Source organism: Vigna unguiculata, chromosome 3 (genome assembly GCF_037176805.1).
Source record: "Vigna unguiculata cultivar grain cowpea cultivar isolate G323 ecotype 2 chromosome 3, ASM3717680v1, whole genome shotgun sequence".
NCBI lineage: Eukaryota > Viridiplantae > Streptophyta > Magnoliopsida > Fabales > Fabaceae > Vigna > Vigna unguiculata.
In genome coordinates this window covers 10,724,997-10,749,491 of record NC_140794.1, presented here as the reverse complement: position 1 = coordinate 10,749,491, position 24,495 = coordinate 10,724,997, and the positions used below count along the sequence as shown (strand labels likewise).

At 27.5% G+C, this 24,495-nt stretch overlaps 2 protein-coding genes across 2 annotated transcripts; both read right to left on the bottom strand.

Annotated features, from left to right (window-relative positions):
* Nucleotides 1-14,120: 14,120 nt before the first annotated feature.
* On the bottom strand, nt 14,121-15,531 carry LOC114175682 (uncharacterized). Its single transcript, XM_028060464.2, has one exon. It carries the CDS (start codon nt 15,475-15,477, stop codon nt 14,347-14,349), a length of 1,131 nt encoding a protein of 376 aa, XP_027916265.1. The 5' UTR covers nt 15,478-15,531; the 3' UTR covers nt 14,121-14,346.
* Nucleotides 15,532-22,355: 6,824 nt separating this feature from the next.
* Nucleotides 22,356-23,478, bottom strand: LOC114179923 (uncharacterized). Its single transcript, XM_028066429.2, has 2 exons — nt 22,904-23,478; nt 22,356-22,732 (listed from the first exon to the last, which is right to left on the bottom strand). Exons 1-2 carry the CDS (start codon nt 23,373-23,375, stop codon nt 22,689-22,691), a joined length of 516 nt encoding a protein of 171 aa, XP_027922230.1. The 5' UTR covers nt 23,376-23,478; the 3' UTR covers nt 22,356-22,688.
* Between the last annotated feature and the right edge of the window lie 1,017 nt (nt 23,479-24,495).

Genomic DNA, 24,495 nt, shown 5'->3' with positions numbered 1-24,495 from the left:
TTACATAATTTAGTATACTTGTAACTAAAAAAAAATCACACATCTAAAATCTATTAATTTAGATTATTGAACTCATCAATAATTGAATTAGAATTAAAATTTTCAGATATTTCGTTTTCGATGTAAATAATCGTATTGCCGACAATAAATTCATTTTTTATTTTATTCTGTAATTTGAATTGATAATTTTCATTGTAGAAAATTATTTTAGCTGTAGAAAAGAAAGACTTAAAATAAGAAGAATTAGACGATCAATTAAGTAAAATGTTATTGACTTTCATGTTTTTGCCAAAGATTGGTATAATTCAAGCATGATTGATAAATTCTTCATATCTAGATGGTTAGGAGCATCAATAATAAATTTGTTAACCAATCTTCTCATCATCAATATACTTTTTTTTAAGTTTAAAACTAAAAAACAAGTTATCATAATCTAATAAAAATTGAGATGTAAATACTAAAAGAAAAATATATGATAATCAAGGCACAATTAATACCCGATTATAAAAAAACACATCGTACATTATGTTTTCTTCTATGTTCATAAAAAATAATATATAAAAAGGTTATGAGATAAAAGATAATGCTAACTATTAAACTAATATTTAAGTATGAAGTATTTTTTTTTTCTCGTAAACAAAAAGAAAACAAGTGAAAGTAAAAGATGAGTATGATTTATGAAAAAAAGAAATATCTCAATAAATATTTTTATTCTTTGTTATATTTGATTTTAATTTATTAACATTGTGTTTTTTTAAAAAGAAATAAAAAGATACCTAATTTAATTTTCATCCATTCTCGTTATACTCTTTATATAATTTAAAAAATTAAAAAAAATAATCTTTTTTTAATACATATACATATTATTTAAAAAAATTGGTGAATATAAATTAATTTTGGCTTAAAAAATAGTTAAAAAAGTGAGTGGTTTTATTAACAAAACGAGTTTAAAAAGTACAAGTAACGTGTGAATAAGCATGTCTCAATAAGGCTTAAATATATATATATATATATATATATATATATATATATATATATATATATATATTTGGTCCTATTTTTGTTGTGTTTGTTTAATTTGATCATCGTTTTTGTTTTGCATTCAATTAAGTCTTCATTTTCGTCAAATTTTAGTCAATTTGGTTCTTTTTACGAACGGTATTTAAATAGTTAACGTTTTTGAACAGTACATGCCACATGTCAGTTTCTGTTTTTTTTTTTTTTAAAAAAAAATTGTCCACGTGTCAAGTCATAGTTATACCATGTGTCAATGCTAGTGTCACGTATCAACTTGAGGTTGTATTATTTCTTTTTGTTCAATTTAGTCTCGATATTCATTATTTGGTTTCAATTGAGCTCCTATTCGTTATTTTTGTTCAATTTAATCATAATTTTTATTATAATGGAACAATTTTTTCATTTTCAAACTAAGACCAAATTTATTTTTTTATAAATTGTATATTTATTGTTAAAATTGATATTATTATTATTAATTATTTTTTAAATTCAATTATAAATTATTATATTTAATTATAAATTGAATATAATTCTTAGATTCAATTATTAAATAGAATATAATTATTTAAAATATAATTACTAAAAGTTTTAAAAATATATATTAACATTTGTAAAATTGACATTTAAATTTAAAATATTTAATATTTTTATTGCATTTTAGATATTAGAATATAATTTTTTTATATTTCAGTGTTAATTTTATTAATATTAGTTTAATTTTCTAAAATATTTCTGAAATATTTTTAAATATCAATTTTAAAAATATCAATAGTTTAGAATATAAATTCTAGAAAAAAAAATAACACAATCACAAATTGACACATGGTAATGACATTGACACATTACAATTATGATTTAATACGTGAATAATTTTTTTAAAATTAAAAAAAAATTAAAAAATTAAAAAAATCATGAACTGTCATTCAAAAATTATTTAAACACTATTAATAAAAAAATTAATTTAACCAAAATTTAACAAAAATGATAATATAATTGAACACAAAATAAAATTAAGGACCAAAATAAATAAATTATCACAAATAGAAAGTAAATATATATTTAAATCTATTTTCAAAATATCTTGACTCGAAAGTCTATCGTGATAATCATGTACGTACGGACGTTTCAGTTACAACATGTGAACGAATATTCCGTATAAAAAACACGTGATTGATGAACAAATGGTAGGGTATGTTACAAAGGTACACACCAGTTAGTTATGACATACTTTTATATTTTCTGCCACATTTTAACAAATAAGATTTTGTATGAGCTGGTTCACACTATTCCCATCGCAGTCCAAAGACAAAGTGCACTATTGGCTGGAGACTTTCCAAATATTTCCATCCAACAAACTAAACACAATAGTTATAAGTTTATTTGTTAAATATAAAAAGGTGTATTTTCTAATTAAAATGAATTTGGTAACTAAACGAATTTGGAATATTAAGGCAATCATGCAAATACTTTAGTTTATTAATTCAATAAACAGAGCTAATGAATCTAAAAAAGAATAATCTTGTATATTATTGTAATAATAATTCATGATAGGAAATTATTTTTCATTATAAACGTATTATAGTTGTAAATCATTAGAAATAAATTTTTAAATATATTAATGATATTTAAAATTTATAATAAATAATTTAAATCATGATATTAATTTGTCGTAAAATCATAAAGGGTAGTGAATTAAAAAATTTAGTATGTTGCTAAGGATATGTGGAGGGTGATGTTTAAAGAGAAACTACATAACTAGTTAATGCAGGATAAATATCAGAAATACCCCTTAAAAGGAGTGTACTGAGAAATCTCTGATTGATAGAATAAGAGGGATGAAATTTTAACTCTCCAACTAAGGGATTTACTTCATATTATAGAAGAAAAACACATAAATAAATTAAAATAAACATTAAATCGTTATTTCTATCTCCTGTTTATTATCAAAAATCAATTTGTTTTGTATTAAAAAAATGTATTATTTGGCCCATTATGTTTAAAATTCCCTCTCTCAGTCCAGTTAAAGTTGAAGAAGGAAGAATTTATAATTTCGAAAAAATTTAAATTGTCCCTTGATTGATATCTACTGATATTGTTAAATCTCACTATTTCTATTTTAGATAGTGAAGTTTTATTTAAAAACCATGTCAACAATTCCTATTTGTGTTTTTAATGTTTAAATAATTAAAAATAAAACAGAAACCAATAAATATTCATAATTATAGATGGATTTGGTCTAAATTTGTGTGTCTTTTTAAGTTGGTCATATTATTTTTTTAGTTTGTTGAAAATATTCGTTAATTTTGTTCAATTTAATCTTTTTTGTTAAAAGTGAAAAAGAGACATGTCAAAAATATTTGTTCCGAGAGTATCCATGGATAAAATTCGTAACGGGTACAAAATGAAAATTGTAAATGATACTAGTGGATAACATGTATTAGTACTTTTTATATTTGCATATTAATATGGTGGATACGGATATCATAATATATGTATTCATGATAAACGTACCCATTGTACTTTAATTTAAATTAAAGAAATAAAACAAAACATAATTGAAATATTAACACATTGATTTTGACTAAGTTATTTTTTATTGATTGGATTTAAAAAAATTTCATTTATGTGTAGTAAACTGTCATTCAACATTATTTAAATGAATTATTTGAACTTTGTTTGAGATTTATGAATGTTTTGTATTGTATTTTATTTAAATTTATGTTTAAAATATGTTCTTAAATATTATATTTTTTTTGTAAACACCTATGGATATTAAAGAATTATGCGGATACCGGCACGAATATGGAGACAGGTACAAAACATATATTTATCTAGTGAATAGGTACGAGCCATGTACCATATTCGTCATGTTGACATTCCTAATAGAGAATAACTCCATTAGTTTAAGATTGTAAAAGATTAAAAATTAAATAAGTAATATAATCGATTAATATAATGTTGTATGACATTTTTATGTGATTTTTAAAACTTGATGTGACTCTTAAAATTTAAAATTAATGACGTTATTTCTCACTTTTAAAATTTTGATTTTAATTTTAAACCAACTTTCCCTAAATAATTTTTTTTTAATAAAAATGTAAATTTTAACAAAAATATCATTATAACATTTATATAAAGTTAAATTTGGTCTCGTTTGAAAGATGGACAAAATTGTTTAATTTTAAAAAAAAAAGAGACTAAATTGAAAAAAAAATAACAAATATCAAGATGAAATGAATTTAAAAATTTGACTTTTGACATGTGGTACTAGTCCTAACACATGATACTTTCTTGACAAGTGAATATTTTTTCAATAAAAAATTAAAAAAGTTAAAAAATTAGAAAGATATCACAAAATGACATATAATAGTCATTATCCACGGTCTATTGGTTATTTAAATGGTATTAACAAAAATTACTAAATTGAATAAAATTAAAAAATATTAAAACAAATTTAAAAAAAGTATGATCAAATTAAAAAAAAGTGGAAGAAAAATTTAACTAAATCAGTATATAAGTATTAAAAACAATAACAATGTCGGTCCCGTCTAATTTGGTATAAAGGACAACATTGTATCAGTCTCAAAAGTTGAAAAACTATACTGAACATATTTATTTTTTTAAATAAATACAAGAACAAATTGATTTTTTAGTAAACAGATGAAAAAAATAGTAATTTTTAGTAAACAGATGAAAAAAATAAGTAATTTAACTTAAAATAAATTAATATCAAATAGAACATGATATTTTTTTTCTACACAATGGCTAGCTTGAACAAAATGAGATAATGAAGTTTTATTGGTAGTGTACTTCATGTTAAAGCATATGTATATTTGAATCAACTCAATCATAAATATTTTGTAAAAAAAAATATATGAACGATTTTTTTTTAAAAACATAGATGTTGTCGTACTGTGTTTGTATATTTTAATTTTATAAAAAATAAAATTAAATATATATATATATATATATATATATGAATAATTTTAAAATATAAAATTAAAAAAATAAAATATGAAAATTTAAAAAAAAATTATAATAACAATTAAAGGTAAATTATTTATAAAATAATTAATTTTTAAAATAATAATTAAAGTTAAAACTGAAATACTAAAAAAAATGGTATATTATATATATATATATAATTAACGAAGGAAAATTTAATCACACTATTATTTCTATAGAAAAAATTTTAGTTACCGAGATCAGTATTTTTTCTCTCTTCACAATAGAGACAAATATATACATTATTTTTGCTATATTAGGACCGTGTAACATGCATGCTCTTTTTTCTAATATACGCAGTTTCGAATCCTAACGAGGTAATGAATTCAAACTGAAAGCAATGTTGCATCCACTTTGGAATTATTTTACAAATGGAAAACGGTAGCAAAATTTGACACAAGTTTTCGTTTAGTGACATGAAAGTGTGATGTAACCCTTAGATATTTACCTCTGACTTGAAAATGTTGTTGTGCATGGATTCATCGGGAATATGTTGAGATAATTTTTTCATAAAAATGTTTAGAAGATAAAAATGAGAAAAAAAATTAAAATGGAGTTTCTATTAAATAAATTAGGGATAAGTTAATTTTATTTCTTTTAGATAATTATATTGTTTAATACTATTTTTGTTTCTAATATTTGTTTAATTGTTCAATGTCAAATTTAATTCAACGTTGTCCTTGCATTTGTTACAAAGAACCATTGTTATTATTTTCGTTAAATTGATGTTGAAGTCCAATTTATTTAAATTATCTAATGCATTGCCAACTCTTCACTCTCAGGTTGTAAATGTCATGTGTTATTGTCAAAAACATGGATTATCCAATGTGACATTGTTCCTTCATTGTTATTACACGTTATTTACACTGTCACATTGTCATATTATTATATTTCAAACAGCATCCATACGAATTTAATATATTGATTCTTTTTAATAAATATTAGAACTACACTAAAAAAATAATCATATTGAATAATTTTAATAAATATTATCACAAAATTTAGTATTAAATAACTTTTTTTAGAAAATATTGACTAAGAATATTTTAAGAAACCCTAGCTTTTGAACTGGGCTGTCCAATGACTTCTTGAAATTTAGTGTATGAATATATCTAATTCAACAAATGAATATTTGCAGATAAAAACCTAATGAATATTTATAAGTTGAATTAACCATTTAATTCAAAATGAATTTATAAAATCGGCGAAGCAAAATAACAACTTCTTAGAAATTTCAGAATGTGGAATATTTGACGAATAACGATGCAATTAATGGGGTGTGTAAACATTTTTCAAGATCATTTCTATTTTTCCAAGTCATCGCTTTCGCGGCATCTTAGAAAATCTAATTTATGATCTTATTTTGACGAACTCATCGTTGTACACATACATAGACTTCAATAGCCACTAAAGTTTAAATAATAATAATAATAATAATTATTATTATTATTATTATTATTATATTATGATACTGTTACAACAAACCACAACCTGTCGTGTCTGGAAAATAATGACATATTTCATATACCCCTTACGTACATTACATTTTGACCTCACGTACGTATTATTTTTCTTGTTTTCTTTGGACCACACGTTTTATTGAAAAGCTCAAGTACGTTTTTGAGAAAAAATAAATATACACGTGTAAGGTAGGACCAAAAAGAAATACAAAATTAAGTGTACAAATAATTATATTTCTTAAATCAAGGAATGCATTAAATATACCTAATTGTACCTCTAAAAGAAGAAGCAAATGACAATTAAACAAGAAACATTATCTTTATCCCATAAATCTGTAGCATTTTTGTCTTCGCTCTCTTTTGTTTTTATTCATAAGTGTAATATGTTACTAGATCCTACAACTTATGTTGAGGTATATTTTCTTTTGTTATTCTTTTTTTTCTTCTTTTGATTACGCATTCGGCTCCATTAAAATGGTCTTAATATCTAAAAATAAGATATGTTTCTTGAACGAGTTCCAGCTAACACAGATCCCATTTATATCCATCATGGGAACGTTGTAACAGCCTTGTCATCTCTTAGTTGATAAACTCTTTATCTCCATCAATAGTGCATAATGTAATTTTCTTTTACATGGACAGGCCTTTATGAACAATTCTTCCAAAGTTACTTACTTAAGAGTGATTTAAGAGTTTGGAAGACTTGAAAACAAATTTAAAAATGAGATTTTTTTATTTAAAATTTGTTTTTCAAAATTTTTAAATTATTTATTAAATTATCATAATTAATTTCATTCAACATTGTTTTTTAATATATAATAAAACTAATTTTTTAATCTTTTTTGAGACATGATTAATATTAAATAAGTTTTTATTATCTTTAATTTTGAAAAACTTCTTTTGAAAGCAAGAATTGTTAACATTATTATATAAGATAATGTATTTGAAAAAAAACTATTATTTTTATATAATTAAGAATGTTAACTGGTTTATATTTTTTAAATTTCTAATCTCTCTTAAGATATTTAATTTTAATAAAAATAAATCAAATTCTTCAATATCCAGCAATATCATATTTTAAAGATTTTGTAAGGTTTAACATTTTTCTTACAATAGTATATAATTCAGTGACTTTAATTTTTTAACACTAAGTAAAATCCAAAAATATCTTTATATATTTTAACTTTTTCAAATCTACTTTGAAATGTGGTAATTGTTTTATCTACAATATACAAAAAGTAATCAATTCTAAATTATTATTGAAGAGATCTTACAATTTTGTTCTTAACATTTTCATGAAATTGTTTCTTTCGGTGAGTAATACGTTTTTTCATGAAGCTTAGTTTCTATATTCATTTCAAAAGCAATATCCTTGGCAGAAATAAATGAATTTTTACATAAAACCCAATTTTGAACGTAGAGTTTAAATCTAGATCTTATTTTTCTGTCACTTATGGTTTGTTAATTCTTATGTTCCAATTAATATGTTATTCTATTAATAGTTATGTAGAAAAATTAGTTCCTCATCAAGATATATGTAAAAAAACTTTCGAAACTCATAAATCCAAAGCACAAAAAATAAAATCTAGACAAAAGAAATTACATAGAGATAAAAAAAAAAGAAAATATAATTAAAATTGATGATAAGAGAATAAAAATAACTAATCATTCTCTTTTTCGTAAACAAAATTATAATTTACTAAAAAAAAATTCTAACTCATTAAATATTATTTTAATACCAATAAAAATTAATAGACCATAATAATAATTTAATTAAAATTTATTCTCAAACATAAACATATAATTAATTTAATAAAAGTATATTAGTACTAAAAAAAATTTTGAGACCTTTTTTTCTTAAATATAATTCATTACTAGAAATTTTCATATTACATGAAATTCTTTTTGCCAATTTGTTAAAAAAATTTGCAAGAAAAGACTTTTTTCTGCCATTTTTTTAAGAATTTTAATTGGCAAGTAATTCCTTCGTAGGTAATCATTTCCTAAAAAATTATAAAATTTGCAAGTATTTCCTACAAAATTTGTTGGAAAAAGTGTTTTATACAAAATATTTTGCAAGAAAATTGGAAGCAACTTCTTGCAATTTTTTCCACAACAAAATTTATAAGTATTTCCTACGAAAAAAATTTCAAAACAAAATTGGTAGGAAATATGAGTTTTTTTAGTAGTGATTTATAATTAAATTAGTAAAGATATATTAGTATTACAAAAAAATTAAGACTTTTTTTCTTAAACATGATTTTATAATAAATTTAATAAAAAAAATATTAGTATTAAAAAATAAATTTTTGAAGTTTTCTTTTTTTTTTAGATTTAAAACTAGTGTTTTACTTACTTTAGTCTTGATTTAGTCCTAGACCTACTCCGTATAAAAGTAAATAGTTAGTTTTGGAGTTGTCACCACAACTCAATAAGTCTCTTGGGTGTATGAGGGGCTTGGGTAGTTGTGTGTCATTTGAAAGTTTGCAATTTTTGCTAGAAAAATTGCACTATGAAGGGTTTGCAATTTTGGTCCATAAAAAATTGTAAGAAGGTTTGCAATTTTTGCCAGAAAAATTGCACAAAAATTGCACTTGGGTGATAATACTTATTGTTGAGTTTGTGGATGTAGGCCTTGAGGTACCGAACCACGTTAAATTTCCTGTGTGTTTTTATTGATTTTTCTGCTCTTATTTTGGGTGTGCTTCCGCTTGAAGAGATTATTATTTTTAGTGCGTGATTTCTCAACTGTGGTATCAGAGCTAAGGTTTTGACCAAGGGTTTCTAATCAAGGGAGTAAGAGGAGTAATTTGGCATACAGACCATAGTCAACCTTTTGTCTTGCGCCTTTGAAGAAAGTGAAGTTTGTGTGTGGCAAGATGCTCCCAGATCTGCGGGGTAGGTCGCAAAGTTCGTGTGTGGCGAGATGCTCTTGGATATGCGGAGGAGGTCGCAGTTGGTGCTCGCAGTTGGTGCTCGCATGACTCGTGAGTGATGTACGACCGAGATCTGATATGTGTGAGTCACGATTTGTGACATGTGCGTGGAGGAAGTGCTCTACGGCTTATAGATATGCTCTGATTGTTGCGTCTGGTGGACTGCGATGTTTGGTAACGTTGGATATGCATGGTGAGGGTGGAGCTCGAGATCTCCAACAGTGGTGTTTTGCATGGCTCACGCGATGCTTCGTCAACCGTGGGTGTTGCGTTGTTATGTTGTGGTGGTGTCGTGGCTTGACCAAGGTGGCGTTATGATGGATTCTCCTTGAGTATCAGTGAATTGTTAGGGACAAAGATGTGAAAGTTGCCAACAACGAGTCTAATGTGCAAGGCGATGAGGGTCGTTGATGGGAAAGATTGTCATATTTAAAGAGTTCGTGCAAATCACTAGTAGCAAGAGCAGTTCAAGCAAATTTGTTGATAGTGTGTCAAATGTTTGTTTCATAGCATGTGAGACTTTTGGTGAAGGGAGGATATGTTGGTTCTCAAGTGGGTATTCACCAAAGTCCCACATTGAGTAATATGAAGAAGAGAGTAGCAGAAAAATACTATAAAAGTGAAGAGTTAGTTTTGGAGTTGTCACCACAACTCAATAGGTCTCTTGGGTGTATGAGGGACTTGGGTAGTTGTGTGTCATTTGAAAGTTTGCAATTTTTGCTAGAAAAATTGCACTATGAAGGATTTGTAATTTTGGTCCATAAAAAATTGTAAGAAGGTTTGTAATTTTTGCTAGAAAAATTGCACTTGGGAGATAATACTTATTGTTGAGTTTGTAGATGTAGGCCTTGAGGTGTCGAACCACGTTAAATTTCCTGTGTGTTTTTATTGATTTTTCTGCTCTTATTTTGGGTGTGCTTCCGCTTGAAGAGATTATTATTTTTAGTGCGTGATTTCTCAACTGTGGTATCAGAGCTAAGGTTTTGACCAAGGGTTTCTAATCAAGGGAGTAAGAGGAGCAGTTTGGCATACAGACCATAGTCAACCTTTTGTCTTGCGCCTTTGAAGAAAGTGAAGTTCGTGTATGGCAAGATGCTCCCAGATCTGCGGGGTAGGTCGCAAAGTTCGTGTGTGGTGAGATGCTCTTGGATATGCGGAGGAGGTCGCAGTTGGTGCTCGCATGGCTCGTGAGTGATGTACGACCGAGATCTGATATGTGTGAGTCACGATTTGTGACATGTGCGTGGAGGAAGTGCTCTACGGCTTATAGATATGCTCTGATTGTTGCGTCTGGTGGACTGCGTTGTTTGGTAACGTTGGATATGCATGGTGAGGGTGGAGCTCGAGATCTCCAACAGTGGTGTTTTGCATGACTCACGCGATGCTTCATCAACCGTGGGTGTTGCGTTGTTATGTTGTGGCGGTGTCGTGGCTTGACCAAGGTGGCGTTATGATGGATTCTCCTTGAGTATCAGTGAATTGTTAGGGATAAAGATGTGAAAGTTGCCAACAACGAGTCTAATGTGCAAGGCGATGAGGGTCGTTGATGGGAAAGATTGTCATATTTAAAGAGTCCGTGCAAATCACTAGTAGCAAGAGCAGTTCAAGCAAATTTGTTGATAGTGTGTCAAATGTTTGTTTCATAGCATGTGAGACTTTTGGTGAAGGGAGGATATGTTGGTTCTCAAGTGGGTATTCACCAAAGTCCCACATTGAGTAATATGAAGAAGAGAGTAGCAGAAAAATACTATAAAAGTGAAGAGTTAGTTTTGGAGTTGTCACCACAACTCAATAGGTCTCTTGGGTGTATGAGGGGCTTGGGTAGTTGTGTGTCATTTGAAAGTTTGCAATTTTTGCTAGAAAAATTGCACTATGAAGGATTTGTAATTTTGGTCCATAAAAAATTGTAAGAAGGTTTGCAATTTTTGCTAGAAAAATTGCACTTGGGAGATAATACTTATTGTTGAGTTTGTAGATGTAGGCCTTGAGGTGTCGAACCACGTTAAATTTCCTGTGTGTTTTTATTGATTTTTCTGCTCTTATTTTGGGTGTGCTTCCGCTTGAAGAGATTATTATTTTTAGTGCATGATTTCCCAATATTTTGCACATGCTTTGTCAGACTTTATCATCAATAAGACTTCATAATATGTTTCTTGAAAGGCTTAGATGACCATTTATGTGTTGTTTGGTCCGAAATACCTCAACTAGACTTGTTGTCGTCTATTAACCATGTTTTCCCATTCCTAATAGATTAGTTCTTATAAAAAAATATATAAAAGGAGACGGTCAAATAAAATAATATTGAAAAAAGATAAAAATATATTAAAGCAAAAGTAAAGAAGATAAGTTAATGTTACGAAATTGACAAGTGTACTAACACATAAGTAATACAGTAAAAAAGTTCAGTTATCATCTCCCACAAGGACTAATGTGATTTAAATTAATTGGTTAGTTTATGATAAGGAAAATAATTTTTTAACAACTAAATTTTGACAACTTTCTCTTACAACTTGATGTGTCATCTTTTAAATGGTCTCCCATTTTTCATTTTTTTTATATTTCTAAACAAAATAAAAGATGACACCTCAAGTTATAAGAGAAAGTTGTCAAAATTTAGTTGTCAACATATCATTGTTTGAATGATAAAGGAGGGGAGAATAACAAAATTTTCTTTTGAGTTTAAATAAAAGATAAATTTGAAATTAAATGTAAAGAATAACAACAATTAACACAATGGAATCAAGATCAAATAGCTTGATTGAGGAAAATATAAGATAAAACATTCATCGGGATTGGTTTGAATATCTTGAATGTATATCTTTTAATCTTTTGAAGCTTAATATCTTTAAGATATTCTTCAAATATTATGTCTGGTAATTGAAGTAACCAACTTGGTCGATAGTACTCCACTAATCTGTTGATAATCTTCCAAAATCTTTAAGATGTTTTACTTATTTGTAAAATATAAACCAAATATTTATCATTTCCAAATTTATTAAATGAAACTTGAAATATCCAAAAGATAATGGTCAAATAATAAAGAAAGAAAAAAATAAACAAAAATAAAAACATGATAATGTCAATTATCAAAATACCCTAAACTTAAACGTCTCCATCTCCTCATGAAAGCTTAGAATTATTGATTAGAAAATTCAAGCCAACTTATCAAAACAATTCAAGAATAAATGACTTCTCAATCCTACTTGTGCCACAACAAAGATGATAATTGTGCCACTCAGGGAGAAGATTGGGTTGGTGTATTGAAGCCGAGTATGAATTGAAAATTGGAGATTTCAACCTTTGTTTAACTTCAATGTTTGTAGCTCAATCTTCTTTTTCTATGGCTTAACTTTTGTCCTAAGTTTGACTTCTCTGTTCACCAACTTTTCTTCAACTTTATCAAAATCCTTCATTTGATACGTCACAAGTAGAAGTGAAAGATGTCCAAAAATATTCATTTCATTATAATTTTTTTATTGGTCACTAACTTTTTTACATTAGACATGATATTGTTCGACGTAAATTTTGGCTTTCGCGTCAGACCTTGTATAATTTGACGTAAATTTACATCGATTGTTTTTCACATAACATAAATCTACATATTTTGCATTGACATTGAACCTAAAATAAACATCAAAAGTTCAAAATAACATACGTAAAAAGCCTTAATTGTATAGGTGGTTCCTAACTTTAAAGTTAATAAAGTACATGTACTTTGTTTGTTTATCCATGCAAATCTAGGCAAAAAATTATGTAGTATTACATGAAATGTAATTTCTATTTTTTACGATATTTAACATGTCAATATGACATGCAAAAATTTATGTTTAGTATCACATGAAATGTAGTTTCTATTTTTCACAATTTCAATATGACAAAATTAAAAGAATGTCACATTTTTCTTTCTAGTTATAAGACTTGATACATTTGAACAAGGGAGCTACTTTTACCACTTGTCTTTTATTCTCTAGTCTCAATAATATTTTCCTCATACCTTGTCAAAAACTAATATCGAGAGTTTAACTACCATACCGATTAAAATTACAAGTTGGCTCTAAAACGGGTTGAATAAAGTCTACGATTTTCTTTCATGCAAATCAGTAGACCGTGTAATCATATATTTGTCTATAAGTACCAGAAGAACGTATATATTTATATTGGTTCACCTCAAAAATTATGTCGGAATACTGCTTTTATTGGAATATTTATATTTATATTTATATTAATATTATAGGTCTTTGTGTAAGACACATCGTGTGTGAATATTTACTCTACTAATTTCTACAATCAAAAATCATAATATCTCGATAGTATTTCTCTAGAGGAACAAAAGGCACTAATTTAATTATTTTTAAAGATATCAAATAATTATCAAATAAATCCTTTTGAATTAAAATATGGAGGCCTCTGTTAAGAAAAAATAGATAAGGTTTTAGGTCTTAGCAAATTTTCAGAAGTTTTACACACTAACATTGCTTAAAAAAATTACACATTACCGAAACTAAACTTACATAGGTCGTTGCCAGGGATATCGCTCTTCAACATCTTCTTTAATGCCCTTGGTTAAAACCGAATCTATATTTCTATATAGCACATAGGATGCCAAGATAAAAGTAGGAAGACCAAACTCTAACATATCCACATATTAGTTCATATTTGCATGCAGGAATATGCATTCCATATATAAATTGCTAAATGTAAATTCACAAAGGAAAATTTCATTCGGGTGGAGAGTTTAAGGGCTAATATCGCTAACCAGTGTACAGAACCATTGAAATCAGACAACGCAAGCCATTTTTGAAGAAACCAGTTACTAAGCTCACAATGCCAAACAAAAGCCATTCTTGGCAATTTCCCAATCACCATTATAACAAAACAAATCAAATTGCAAGAACAATAATAAAGTGCAACTAAGAACTAACATAACTCTACTCTTCTGCAGGCAAATTTAGCCTATAGCGACAGTACCTATTGGTTTTCCCTATCTCCACAATCTCCTTCGCCTCTGAAATCATGCCCTCACTCACCAGCTTATCCACCACAAGCTGCAGCAACGACGCGTCAACACGGCACCGGTTATTGAAAATCTCCTTGCACATCTCAATTGCGGTCTTCAAATCACCCTTCTCACACAGGAAGGGAACAAGGGTGGAGTAAGTGCTCTTATGGGGATCAAAATCAGAGTTTGCAATCTCACCAAACCACTTCTTAGCCTCATCCAAATTACCCTCATTCACAAAACTTTTGATGACAGCATTGATGCAAAAGAGGTCAGGCTTCAGACCCACCTTCTCCATTTCCCTAAAAAGCTCAACAGCTTCACCCGCTTTCTTCTCCCCGGCCAACCCCACCAACTTGGAACAGTAACTCCTCACATCAGGAGCAACATTCTTTGCACCCATTTGCCCCCACACTTTCTCACCATCCTCAAAACAACCCTTTGAGTACAACCCATCAAGCAAAGTGTTAAACGTGATGGAATCAGGGTTCACACCCTTCTCCTCCATCTCCTTAAGCACTGACAATGCCGAATCAAAGGAACCCTTTTCACAAAACGCCTTAATGAGAGTGTTGTACGTCACCAAATCAGGCTCGATTGAGAGCTGAGTAGGGAGGGTCCTAAAAAGCTCTTCAACGACGTCGTACTTCCTGGAGCGGAGGTATGCGGCCAAGAGGGCATTGAGAGAGAGCACGGTGCGATCGCATTTTCGCTGGGGCATTTCGTCGAACACCGTGCGCGCGTGTTTGGCCATGCCAGATTTGCCATAAAGGGATATGAGGCGCGCAGAGAAACCCTCGTTGGAAATGTCGGAATACTGCTTTTGGTGTTCGAGGATGTCGCGGACCCACCGGAAGCGCTTGGCGCCGGCGAGGCGCCGCACTGTGTCCTCGTAAATGCCGGTTTTTTTGCGGAACCGATCGATGTCGGAAGCTTTCTTGAACTTCTCCACCAACGTTTTTAACTTCACTTCCTTGTACAGATCCTCCGAAATAGACTTGATGCTCACGGTGGCGGGCTCTGCCGCAGTGCACAAAGCGCGGTGAAGAACGCGATACATTTTGTGATGTTTTCTGTTTCTTCTACCAGTACGAAGCACTAGAACAAAACAAGGTCTGGTGCTCGTGCTTTTGCAAATATTTTAAAGTTGGGCTTGGAGCACATTCGGCCCAAACAATTTGGACTATCTATTTTAGGTTTTTCCTTGTGCACTTCAAAATTCTTGAGCATCTCCTCTTTTTGGAATATACTCAGGAATATACATTTCCAAAATTCCATTAGCAAAATAATAAATTGGGGGTGTCCTAGAAATTTATAGGTAGTACATCCTCTATTTTAGCTTCCTATGGTTGTGAACAATTAAAAATATTTTGTTTTTATGGCCTTTTTTTCTTGCATCCATAATTTTTCTGTAACGGGTGAACTTAAAAGATTTTTTAAATGACCTAAAATTGACCTTTTTAAACTAAATAGGCTTTTTAATAGAAGTCTTGATTTACTTTTTTGAAAAAATGATGGTTAATGTAAAATAGGACTTTTAAAATTAGATCCTCTAGACCATTTAACCTAATCCACTTTAATTTGTCTTAATTCATTGAGAATAAAACAACAAAATAATGAGTCTGAACAAAGCACCACAGATTGGTAAGTTGAATAATTTGACTTACTTAAAAGAAATTAACTTGTATTATAGCAACGTATATCAACATGTATACAAAAATTCCAAATACAAGGCTTTGGTGGTGTAAGCGGAGGGGGCAGACAGGAGTTGGTTGTGTAACTTGCAAAAGAGGTAAAGTTATTTTTAAGAAGAAGATGGCATAAATGTTCCTCGTAGTGAAGAAGGTTGCTCAACCTGGTTCCCTAATTTAGCAAAGGTGAACAAGCCACTATGTTCAATAAACATAAATGAGAGTTATTAGCAATTTTTTGTTTTGTACCTTTACTTATATAATTAATAGACTTCAAGTTTGAAATTGAAATGCCAAATTTCAATTTATAACTTCACACTTGTATTTGTTTTTATTGATATATGAAAACGTGAATCAAAATATTCACAAAAAAAAAAAAAACAAAACTTGTCTTCAAATTAGCATCAAAATTTGAGTGTTTGAATGTTTAAAGAGATTTCTGATGGTCTTGATAAACAAAGACAAAGATGGTCAATTATGACAATTAGAGTCCCCATATAAATGTCCTTCTTAGTTTCCAAGATAATTGAGAGATGGTTTAAAATGGTTTTGAAAAACTAACAAGCATCGAGACTTATGATAGTCCAAATATGATGAAAACAATGAACATGAAGGATAAGACAATTTTGTACATGTTATATCGAACTTTTGATGAGTCAACTTTAAGAAGATAGCAAGCACTAAAGCTTTAAAAGAAGCATGAAATGTATTTTGGAGAAGACATACAAGGAAGATGATCAAGCAAAACAAGTCTCACTTCATGGTGAATTGACTAATTCATCACTAAACTTTAAATTGATTTTTTAATTAAAATAGTTTAACTCTGACCAGGTCGACACTAATGTGTTTTTATTTTAAAATTTATTTAATTTAACATTGGTAACACTAAATAAAATATATTTTTGATATTAATTTAATTTGCATCATTTTGGTTGACCCTAATGATAATAACTTCAACAAAATAAGTCTTGTATAGTAAATATTCAAAAAATATAAATAAAAAGTAGAAAAATAAGTTATAATGGACGAAGTGAATCAATGTAGATGAACGTGTAGGAAAGAGATAAATATGGGTGAAGGTGATTAGTATGAATGAAAAATATGAAGAGAATAATGTGGATGGAGATAAAGAAAAGAATGTAGATTAAGGAAATGAGAGAAAATGTGTAAACGAAAATGATGTGTGTATGTAAAAAAAATGAATACGAGTGAAGAAGATTTGTCTAAACAAATATAATGAGATTTATGAATGTGAATAAAAAATATAAATTTAATGAGATTTATACAATAAGTAAAAAAAAGAAAATATAAATGAGAAAACTTATCATTTTAAATATGTCATTAGATTAAATGTTCTTACCATCATCATATATGAATTTATAATATATATTAGTATTAGCTAAGCTGAAACTAAATAAATATAAATATTAAAAATAAATAAAATCATTTTTTGTAAAATCAATGTAACTTTATTTATTTTTAATAATTATTTTAGTTAGGATATTCATTTAGTTGACATTAATTTTTAATTTTTATTTGAATTAATGTCTACTAACTTATTTATTTTAATTAATATTTATTAAACTGCCATTAAATTAATTAAAAATAATTTTATACTTTTAACTTTTAAAAAAATTTAATTTGTTATGCTGTGTTAAAATCAAAGTCAATTCTAATGTGCAACGTCACTAACACAATTATTTATTAAATTTATATTTATTTTAATTAATTAAATAAAATATTATAGAATTTTAAATTTAACTTATTTGAACCCGTACAATAACCCAAGGCTTCAAATGGATCAACAAATAAAATTGTGAAAAGTTAGACATGATTTTTTTACCATCAATAACGCAAGGCTTCAAATGATCAACAAATAAAATTTTGAAAAGTTGACATAATTTTTTTACCACATGTTGGTGACCAACAAGCCATTGGGATACCTCAAAAAATAAAAATAATGTGCATAAAAATTAAAATAAAATATTTTCTTAAAGTTATATTTATGAAATTAATCTTTATTTTTATGTAAAATAATTTGATTTATAAAATTATAATACTTAAATATGTTTCTATAAACTAATATTTTATAAAATAATTATTATTATTTAAAAAGAACAGTCAGCTTATAAGTTATGGCTATTGATCTATTTAATCTAAGACCAACCATGTTTTCTTTTACTTAACTTAAGTTGACTCATTTTGGCAAACTTTTATACTAGATTATAAGAAAATCTAAACTACTTTTAATCTAATTAATAATATATATACTACCCCAAAAGTACTATTCAATTAATTGAAGTTATATTTGTAAATATTTTCTTATTTTGGTATCAAATTTTAATGACAGAAACTTTACTAAAAAAACTAAAGGCGATTAAGGGTTAAACAAATTTTTAGTCATGTAAAATGAATGTATTTTATGTTAAAAAATATTTATTTTTAGTCCTTCTAAAATTTAAAATTGTTATTGTTATCTTAGTATTATACTATACTCATTGGTAATTTATTTATATATGAAATGGAAAGTCAAGTAACATTCATCACCTAATTAGTGTACATCAGCAAGGATTGAATATAGTCTATGATAATAACACTTCTAAAAAGAATGCATGTTAGAAAGTGTTTAAACAAATGTGTTTTAAATATATTTTGTAAGAATCAAAACTTTTAAATAAGAGAAAAGTATATGTGAATGTCAACCAATACAATAAATGTAAATAACTGTAGCCGAAAAAATATATATGAATACATGATAAATGAGTAAAATAAATTAATATTAATATTTTTAAAATTTATGATATTTTATGAAGATTTTAAAACACGGTAGTTTATGAAAAAATTGAAAGTCATAGTATTTTTTGAGGTTTTAAAACCTGTGGTAGGGTTTTTAAACCCACATAACTTAACAAGGGTTTTCAAACATCCATTAAATACTAAAGGATAAAAACCGTGACAATTGATTAGTGTTTCACAGAGTTCAAAAAAATATCGGGAAACACAATTTCAAGGAACAGTTTGACGTCGGAAACTGTAACACATATAAATAATTTAAGGAAGTTTTAGCCTTTAGTAAAGTAACAACAAATCTCTGTTTAAATAATTCTTCTTGTAATATTTTCTAATTTTCTATGCTAATTTTATGTTTTGATTCTGAGTCTATTGATTTTAATTTTCTATAATTCTAAATATTCGAATTTCAAATTTTTGAAATAAAATATATTTTATTTAATGAAACCCACTCAATTTTCTAATATATATATATATATATAGACGGATATTAAGAGATTTGTAGGGGCATGACTCCCAGCAAAAGTTTTAAAATATTTTAAAAATATATGTTAAATTTTTTAAAATAAAGTTTTTAGATGAATTTTTATTTCTTTTATAAAATATAGTATTTAATATTAATAAATAATAAAATATAAAATTAAACATACCATAAAAAAATAAAATTTATTGAGATATTTTCCTTACTCTTTTCTTATTTTAATGTATTCATTTTTTACTCTTACGTATTTTATCTTGTTTTTGAAAAAAAAAATTGAAAGTTATATACCAATTTCTCATTTTTCATTTCTCATCAGTTTTATTCTATTTCTAAATATAAAAAAAATGTAACTATTTTGTATCTTGATAATGAAATACTAGTTCGATATTTAGTATTTTTTTCATCTCATGAGTTTTTTTTATATTTTCTTATGAATATAGAAGGAAAAATTATTTATTATATGTTTTTTTTCATAACTATTTTTTAAATGTGACTTGATTATTAAATATTTTTTTTAGTAAGTAAATTTTTTAATTTTTAATTAGATTTTGATAAATTATTTTTTAGTTTTATTAATTTTTTTAATAAGTACATTAACGCAGAATAAAATAATATATTTATTTCTTTTATACTAATAAAAGAAAATATACATGCGGAGATAAAAGTAATACAAATTTACATTTTTACATATTTTCATGATACTAAGGATCCAAGGATCCTATTGTTGAATCAGAGGAACCATGATACTAAAGGATCCAATTGTTGAATTAGAGGAACCCCTCCTTAAGATTCAAAGAATTACTAGAACTCATTCTAGGAAAAGGTTCTCGAATATGGAAATATCTAATGAGTGAAAGAGATAAAATTATAAAGCTTGTTTAAAATGAGTTTCATATCAAAACAACTTCAAAATTATCATTTTTTGAAGGGGAAGGAGATGTCAATACTAAATTATATATACTTTCATGTTATATATATATATATATATATATATATATATATATATATATATATATATATATATATATATATATATATATATATTACACACTTACTATTTTTATTTTCTCTAATTGTTTGACTTGTCATAAAATTCATCCACATCTCCAAGATATTTTTTCCTTATCACAACCTTCATATAGTTATGTCATAAAATTGATAATTGAAAAATTTTCTTAGATCTTTAAGGTATTTTTTATTTTATTATACTCTTAATTATACATTTGTTTTCTTTTTGTGCGATTTCATTCAATGGTCTTTTAAATTGTTTCTAAGACATATTTGATTATTTTTTTAATATTTTTATTCGTTATTTATTTTTATTATGTATAGTACTATTTTGATATTTTGATACTTTTATATAATTATTTTTATTTTCTAACTCATTATCATTCGTGTAATTTTATCATTATAATTGTATAAATTAACTTTATTCACTATGAAATAATAATTTAATGTAATTGTCATGAATCCCTTTTATCATCATTCAATATATATATCTAAGTTTAAAAGAGAAAAAATCTATGTTAAAATTTTATTATTAATAGTTTAATCTTTCTTCTTTGTTGATTTTGATCAAGTAATGTATTATAATTTTTATTAGAATATTAAAAAAGAAATTTCATTAGAATTTAAAAAATTAAAGTAAACAGACATTTAAAATATTTTTTAATTTGAATATTTGTTTTCTTTTTATATTTTCTCAAAAGCATTTTTAAATTTTGTTTCTTATGAAATTTTATGTGGTATTCTAATTTGAAAGATATATAATTATAATTTCTTTTTAAATATTTGATATTAAAGAAACAAACATCATTGATTATTTATAATATTATGTATTATTTTACCGTAATTTTGTATTATTTTATAAAATTTAATTATTTAATATTGAAACAACAAGAACATGGAATGGGTACGAGTACGAGTATATATTCGTTACTCGGTAGGAATAAAAATGAAACAAAAATTTGATATCAGTCGAGTTTGGATATAAAAATGAAGATGAATTTTTTCTCTATAAATGAATGTGGGATAGTGAAATCCATCCATACTTCCCTTGTCATTCCTACCTAGGACTACATATAAATAGTGTTTTGTGACGAGAGAGACATCTAAAATCCAATCATACAAAATGAACTAATAAAAAACTAAATAGTTAATCATTATTTTTCATATATATTATCCCTTTGAATAACGAAAAAGCTTCACAAAATTTCCAAACATAATTGTGAAATTAAAATTGAATATTTGAGTAAATGCTAGTATTATTACTGAATACAATCTAAGTTAGTACAACTAAAATTAACTGAAAAAACGTTTATTTAATGCATAATGCGAAGCTCATGAATACTTGTGGTATTGAACGAATAGACACCAATGTTAGAACCACAAAAGAAGCATATCTGATTACAAACCTTCATGCAGGGTGACATATTATGAAGGATGAGAACATATGATCACAACAGAGAATAGTTCGCATGAATGATGAAACTTTACAATGTGCTGCTACACTGAGAAACTTCACCTTATGCTTATATATTTGATTTGAATGTGTAATAAGAAGTTTGATTCCATCTTAGTAGGTTAAAATCTTGCAATTTGTAGAATTCATGTTTGTTTAAGATGTAATTAGAGATTGAAATCCAATACAGATATTTCTTTTGGTTATAATCAACCCTTTTCTTTTTTTACTGCTACAATTTACTAATTCACTAAACATTCAAACCCTTACGTAGCTTCATCTAAATACCGTCACTCACAAAACCTTTGAAAGTGCAACAACTACATTCTCTTCTCAACAGCTTAGCACTGTAACTGTCCATTTATCAGAACAACATTCTCAGAAACCCCACCACCTCTGGCCCCACAGTATCAAGCACTATAAAATGTGCTAAAATGGAAACAAACATATATAACTTGTACATTCTAGAAGTAAAACAAAACTGTACATAAGGCTTTTAAAAGAAGAGAGTTTATTATGAATTTGGTCCCGTGTGAGTTTATTCTATCAATTTGCTTCAAATTAACATTTTAGTCCTTTTAACTAAACTAGAAGGAAACACTAAACAAAATTATAAAATTAAAGGACCCACACATACATAATTAACAAGTATTTTCTAGCTAGAATTGAATTCATTCTCTTGTGCAAGGTAATACTGGTTGTCATGTGATAGACTTCATGAAATTATTGGATGACATTATAAATTTTGGGTGATTCTTCACATATATGGAAAACCAGAACCCAAAGAAACAGAAGAGAAAAAGAAAAGCAGCCATCCTCAGGCACACGTACACCCTCGTCACTGATCTCTAAAATCCAACACCCTTCCTTCCACTAACCTTTAGCATAAGAGCTGCACCACATCGATCCAATTTTTCAACGTCAAAACGCATAATCAAATAGTAATAACTTCATCAACTCTTCCATTGTTTTACGTACAAAATCAGTCAAAATCTTACATTGAATGAACTCAACAGAAAGAAAATGCATGAATGAGAGTAATAAAGAGAGAGAGAATATGTACCCGACTGAGATCTACAAACCGGAGAATCTTCAAAGCGAGAGAATGAAAGGTGTTTAAAGGCAAGACCGATATCGATAAGAATGACTCCGGAGGAAGGATCGGTGACGATGATATCTTTGACAGGTAGCCACAGGAAAAGCTCTTGCCGAGACATCCCTTCCAACACCTTCAGTTGTCCGAAACTTAGGTTAGCCCTGACCACGCTGTCAAAGAACACCCTGGTCTCGTACTGAGCCAGACAGGGACGATCCAGGTGCACCTCCAACCGACCGGTTCGGTCCAAATCGTATGACCTCACACTCTGAGGGAAGAGCCCCGCCGGCAACCCATGCCTCCGGAGCACCTTGTGAAGATCAGATGAATGTTGTGGTGTTGCTGTCCCACTGAGAGGAAGAAGGATCACGATAACAACAAGAAGAAGAGAGAGGGGTGTCGATATGGGAACAGCAGAAGATCTGAGTGTCAGTGACATCGTGGTGACGATGATTGAGGACACCGCTTTTGGGATTTTAAGGTTTCATTTTGATGTTCGAATCTAAACTCGATGTGATGTGATTGTGTGTGTCTGCCAGAAAGGACACTCGGCAGAGTTGTCAGGATCTGAGTTGGCATCATGATGCGAGATGACCATAATACCCTTCCCTTGTATTTGTGTCTGATTCGTAGAAGAAACCAATTTCTTTTACCGAGTCACGGTCCGATCGATCGACCCGCCTGGTCTGTCTTGTTTCATAACTATCAGTAAAAGCCATGAATTTGAAAATGCTAAGCTGGAAAAGGAATAAAATTAAATTCGTTAGGTAATGACGATGGACGTTAAAGTTATATAATAACTGCAAGGTTTAAAGATTATATTTTTAGAAAACAACACTTTAAAGTCTGCAGCATTTCCAACCTACAATTTTAAACTGATTATTAATTCTGCCATTATGGTCTTATAGTTGAATGTGACTTCTCATTAAGTAACTATGTGATACTTAATTTTGGTCATATTTAGATTAAAGTATATTTTGATTTTTATCTTTCCTTGTATAATTGTATAATTATACTCTTCTAATGACTTTTTTCGATTTTATAAATGGTAAAAGTAGATGAGAGAGGATTTAAGTGGGTTTGTTTGCATCAAATGAAATCTCAGTCCTTGATTAGAAATAAGAGGACGGTATTAAGTAATAAAAAAATTAAAAAAAAAGGTAGGTCTGAAGTTTCAAATGGGGAGATTTTCGTGGGACAAAAGCCATGTGAAATCTTACCTGAGATATGACTTTTCTTTTCTTTTCTATTGCTACTTAGTCTTAGACCATTAAATCATTTAATTTGTCTGAATTATAATGAAAATAGGATTTAATTAAGTTTTAAATTCTTTCATAGCATTTTTAATTAAAATTTTATTAAAAAAATATCTATTAAGTATTCTATTTTTTATATATTTTTAATTGAGTATTTATTATTTGTAGTTAACATGTATTTTTATTTACTTGTTTTCGTGTGTCACTTATTTATTTTCTTCATGTGTTAAAAAAATATGAGATATTCTGATTATTGTAAAATAATATTATGGTTATTCTAATATTTAATTTTTTTTTACTAAG

Bases quoted from the DNA above. Each gene is read 5' to 3' on its own strand.
- LOC114179923 (XM_028066429.2), bottom strand. From the start codon at position 23,375: ATGTCACTGACACTCAGATCTTCTGCTGTTCCCATATCGACACCCCTC. The intron at 22,733-22,903 runs GTACATATTCTC...GATGTGGTGCAG, and splicing joins GGTTTGTAGATCTCAGTCGG to CTCTTATGCTAAAGGTTAGT.
- LOC114175682 (XM_028060464.2), bottom strand. From the start codon at position 15,477: ATGTATCGCGTTCTTCACCGCGCTTTGTGCACTGCGGCAGAGCCCGCC.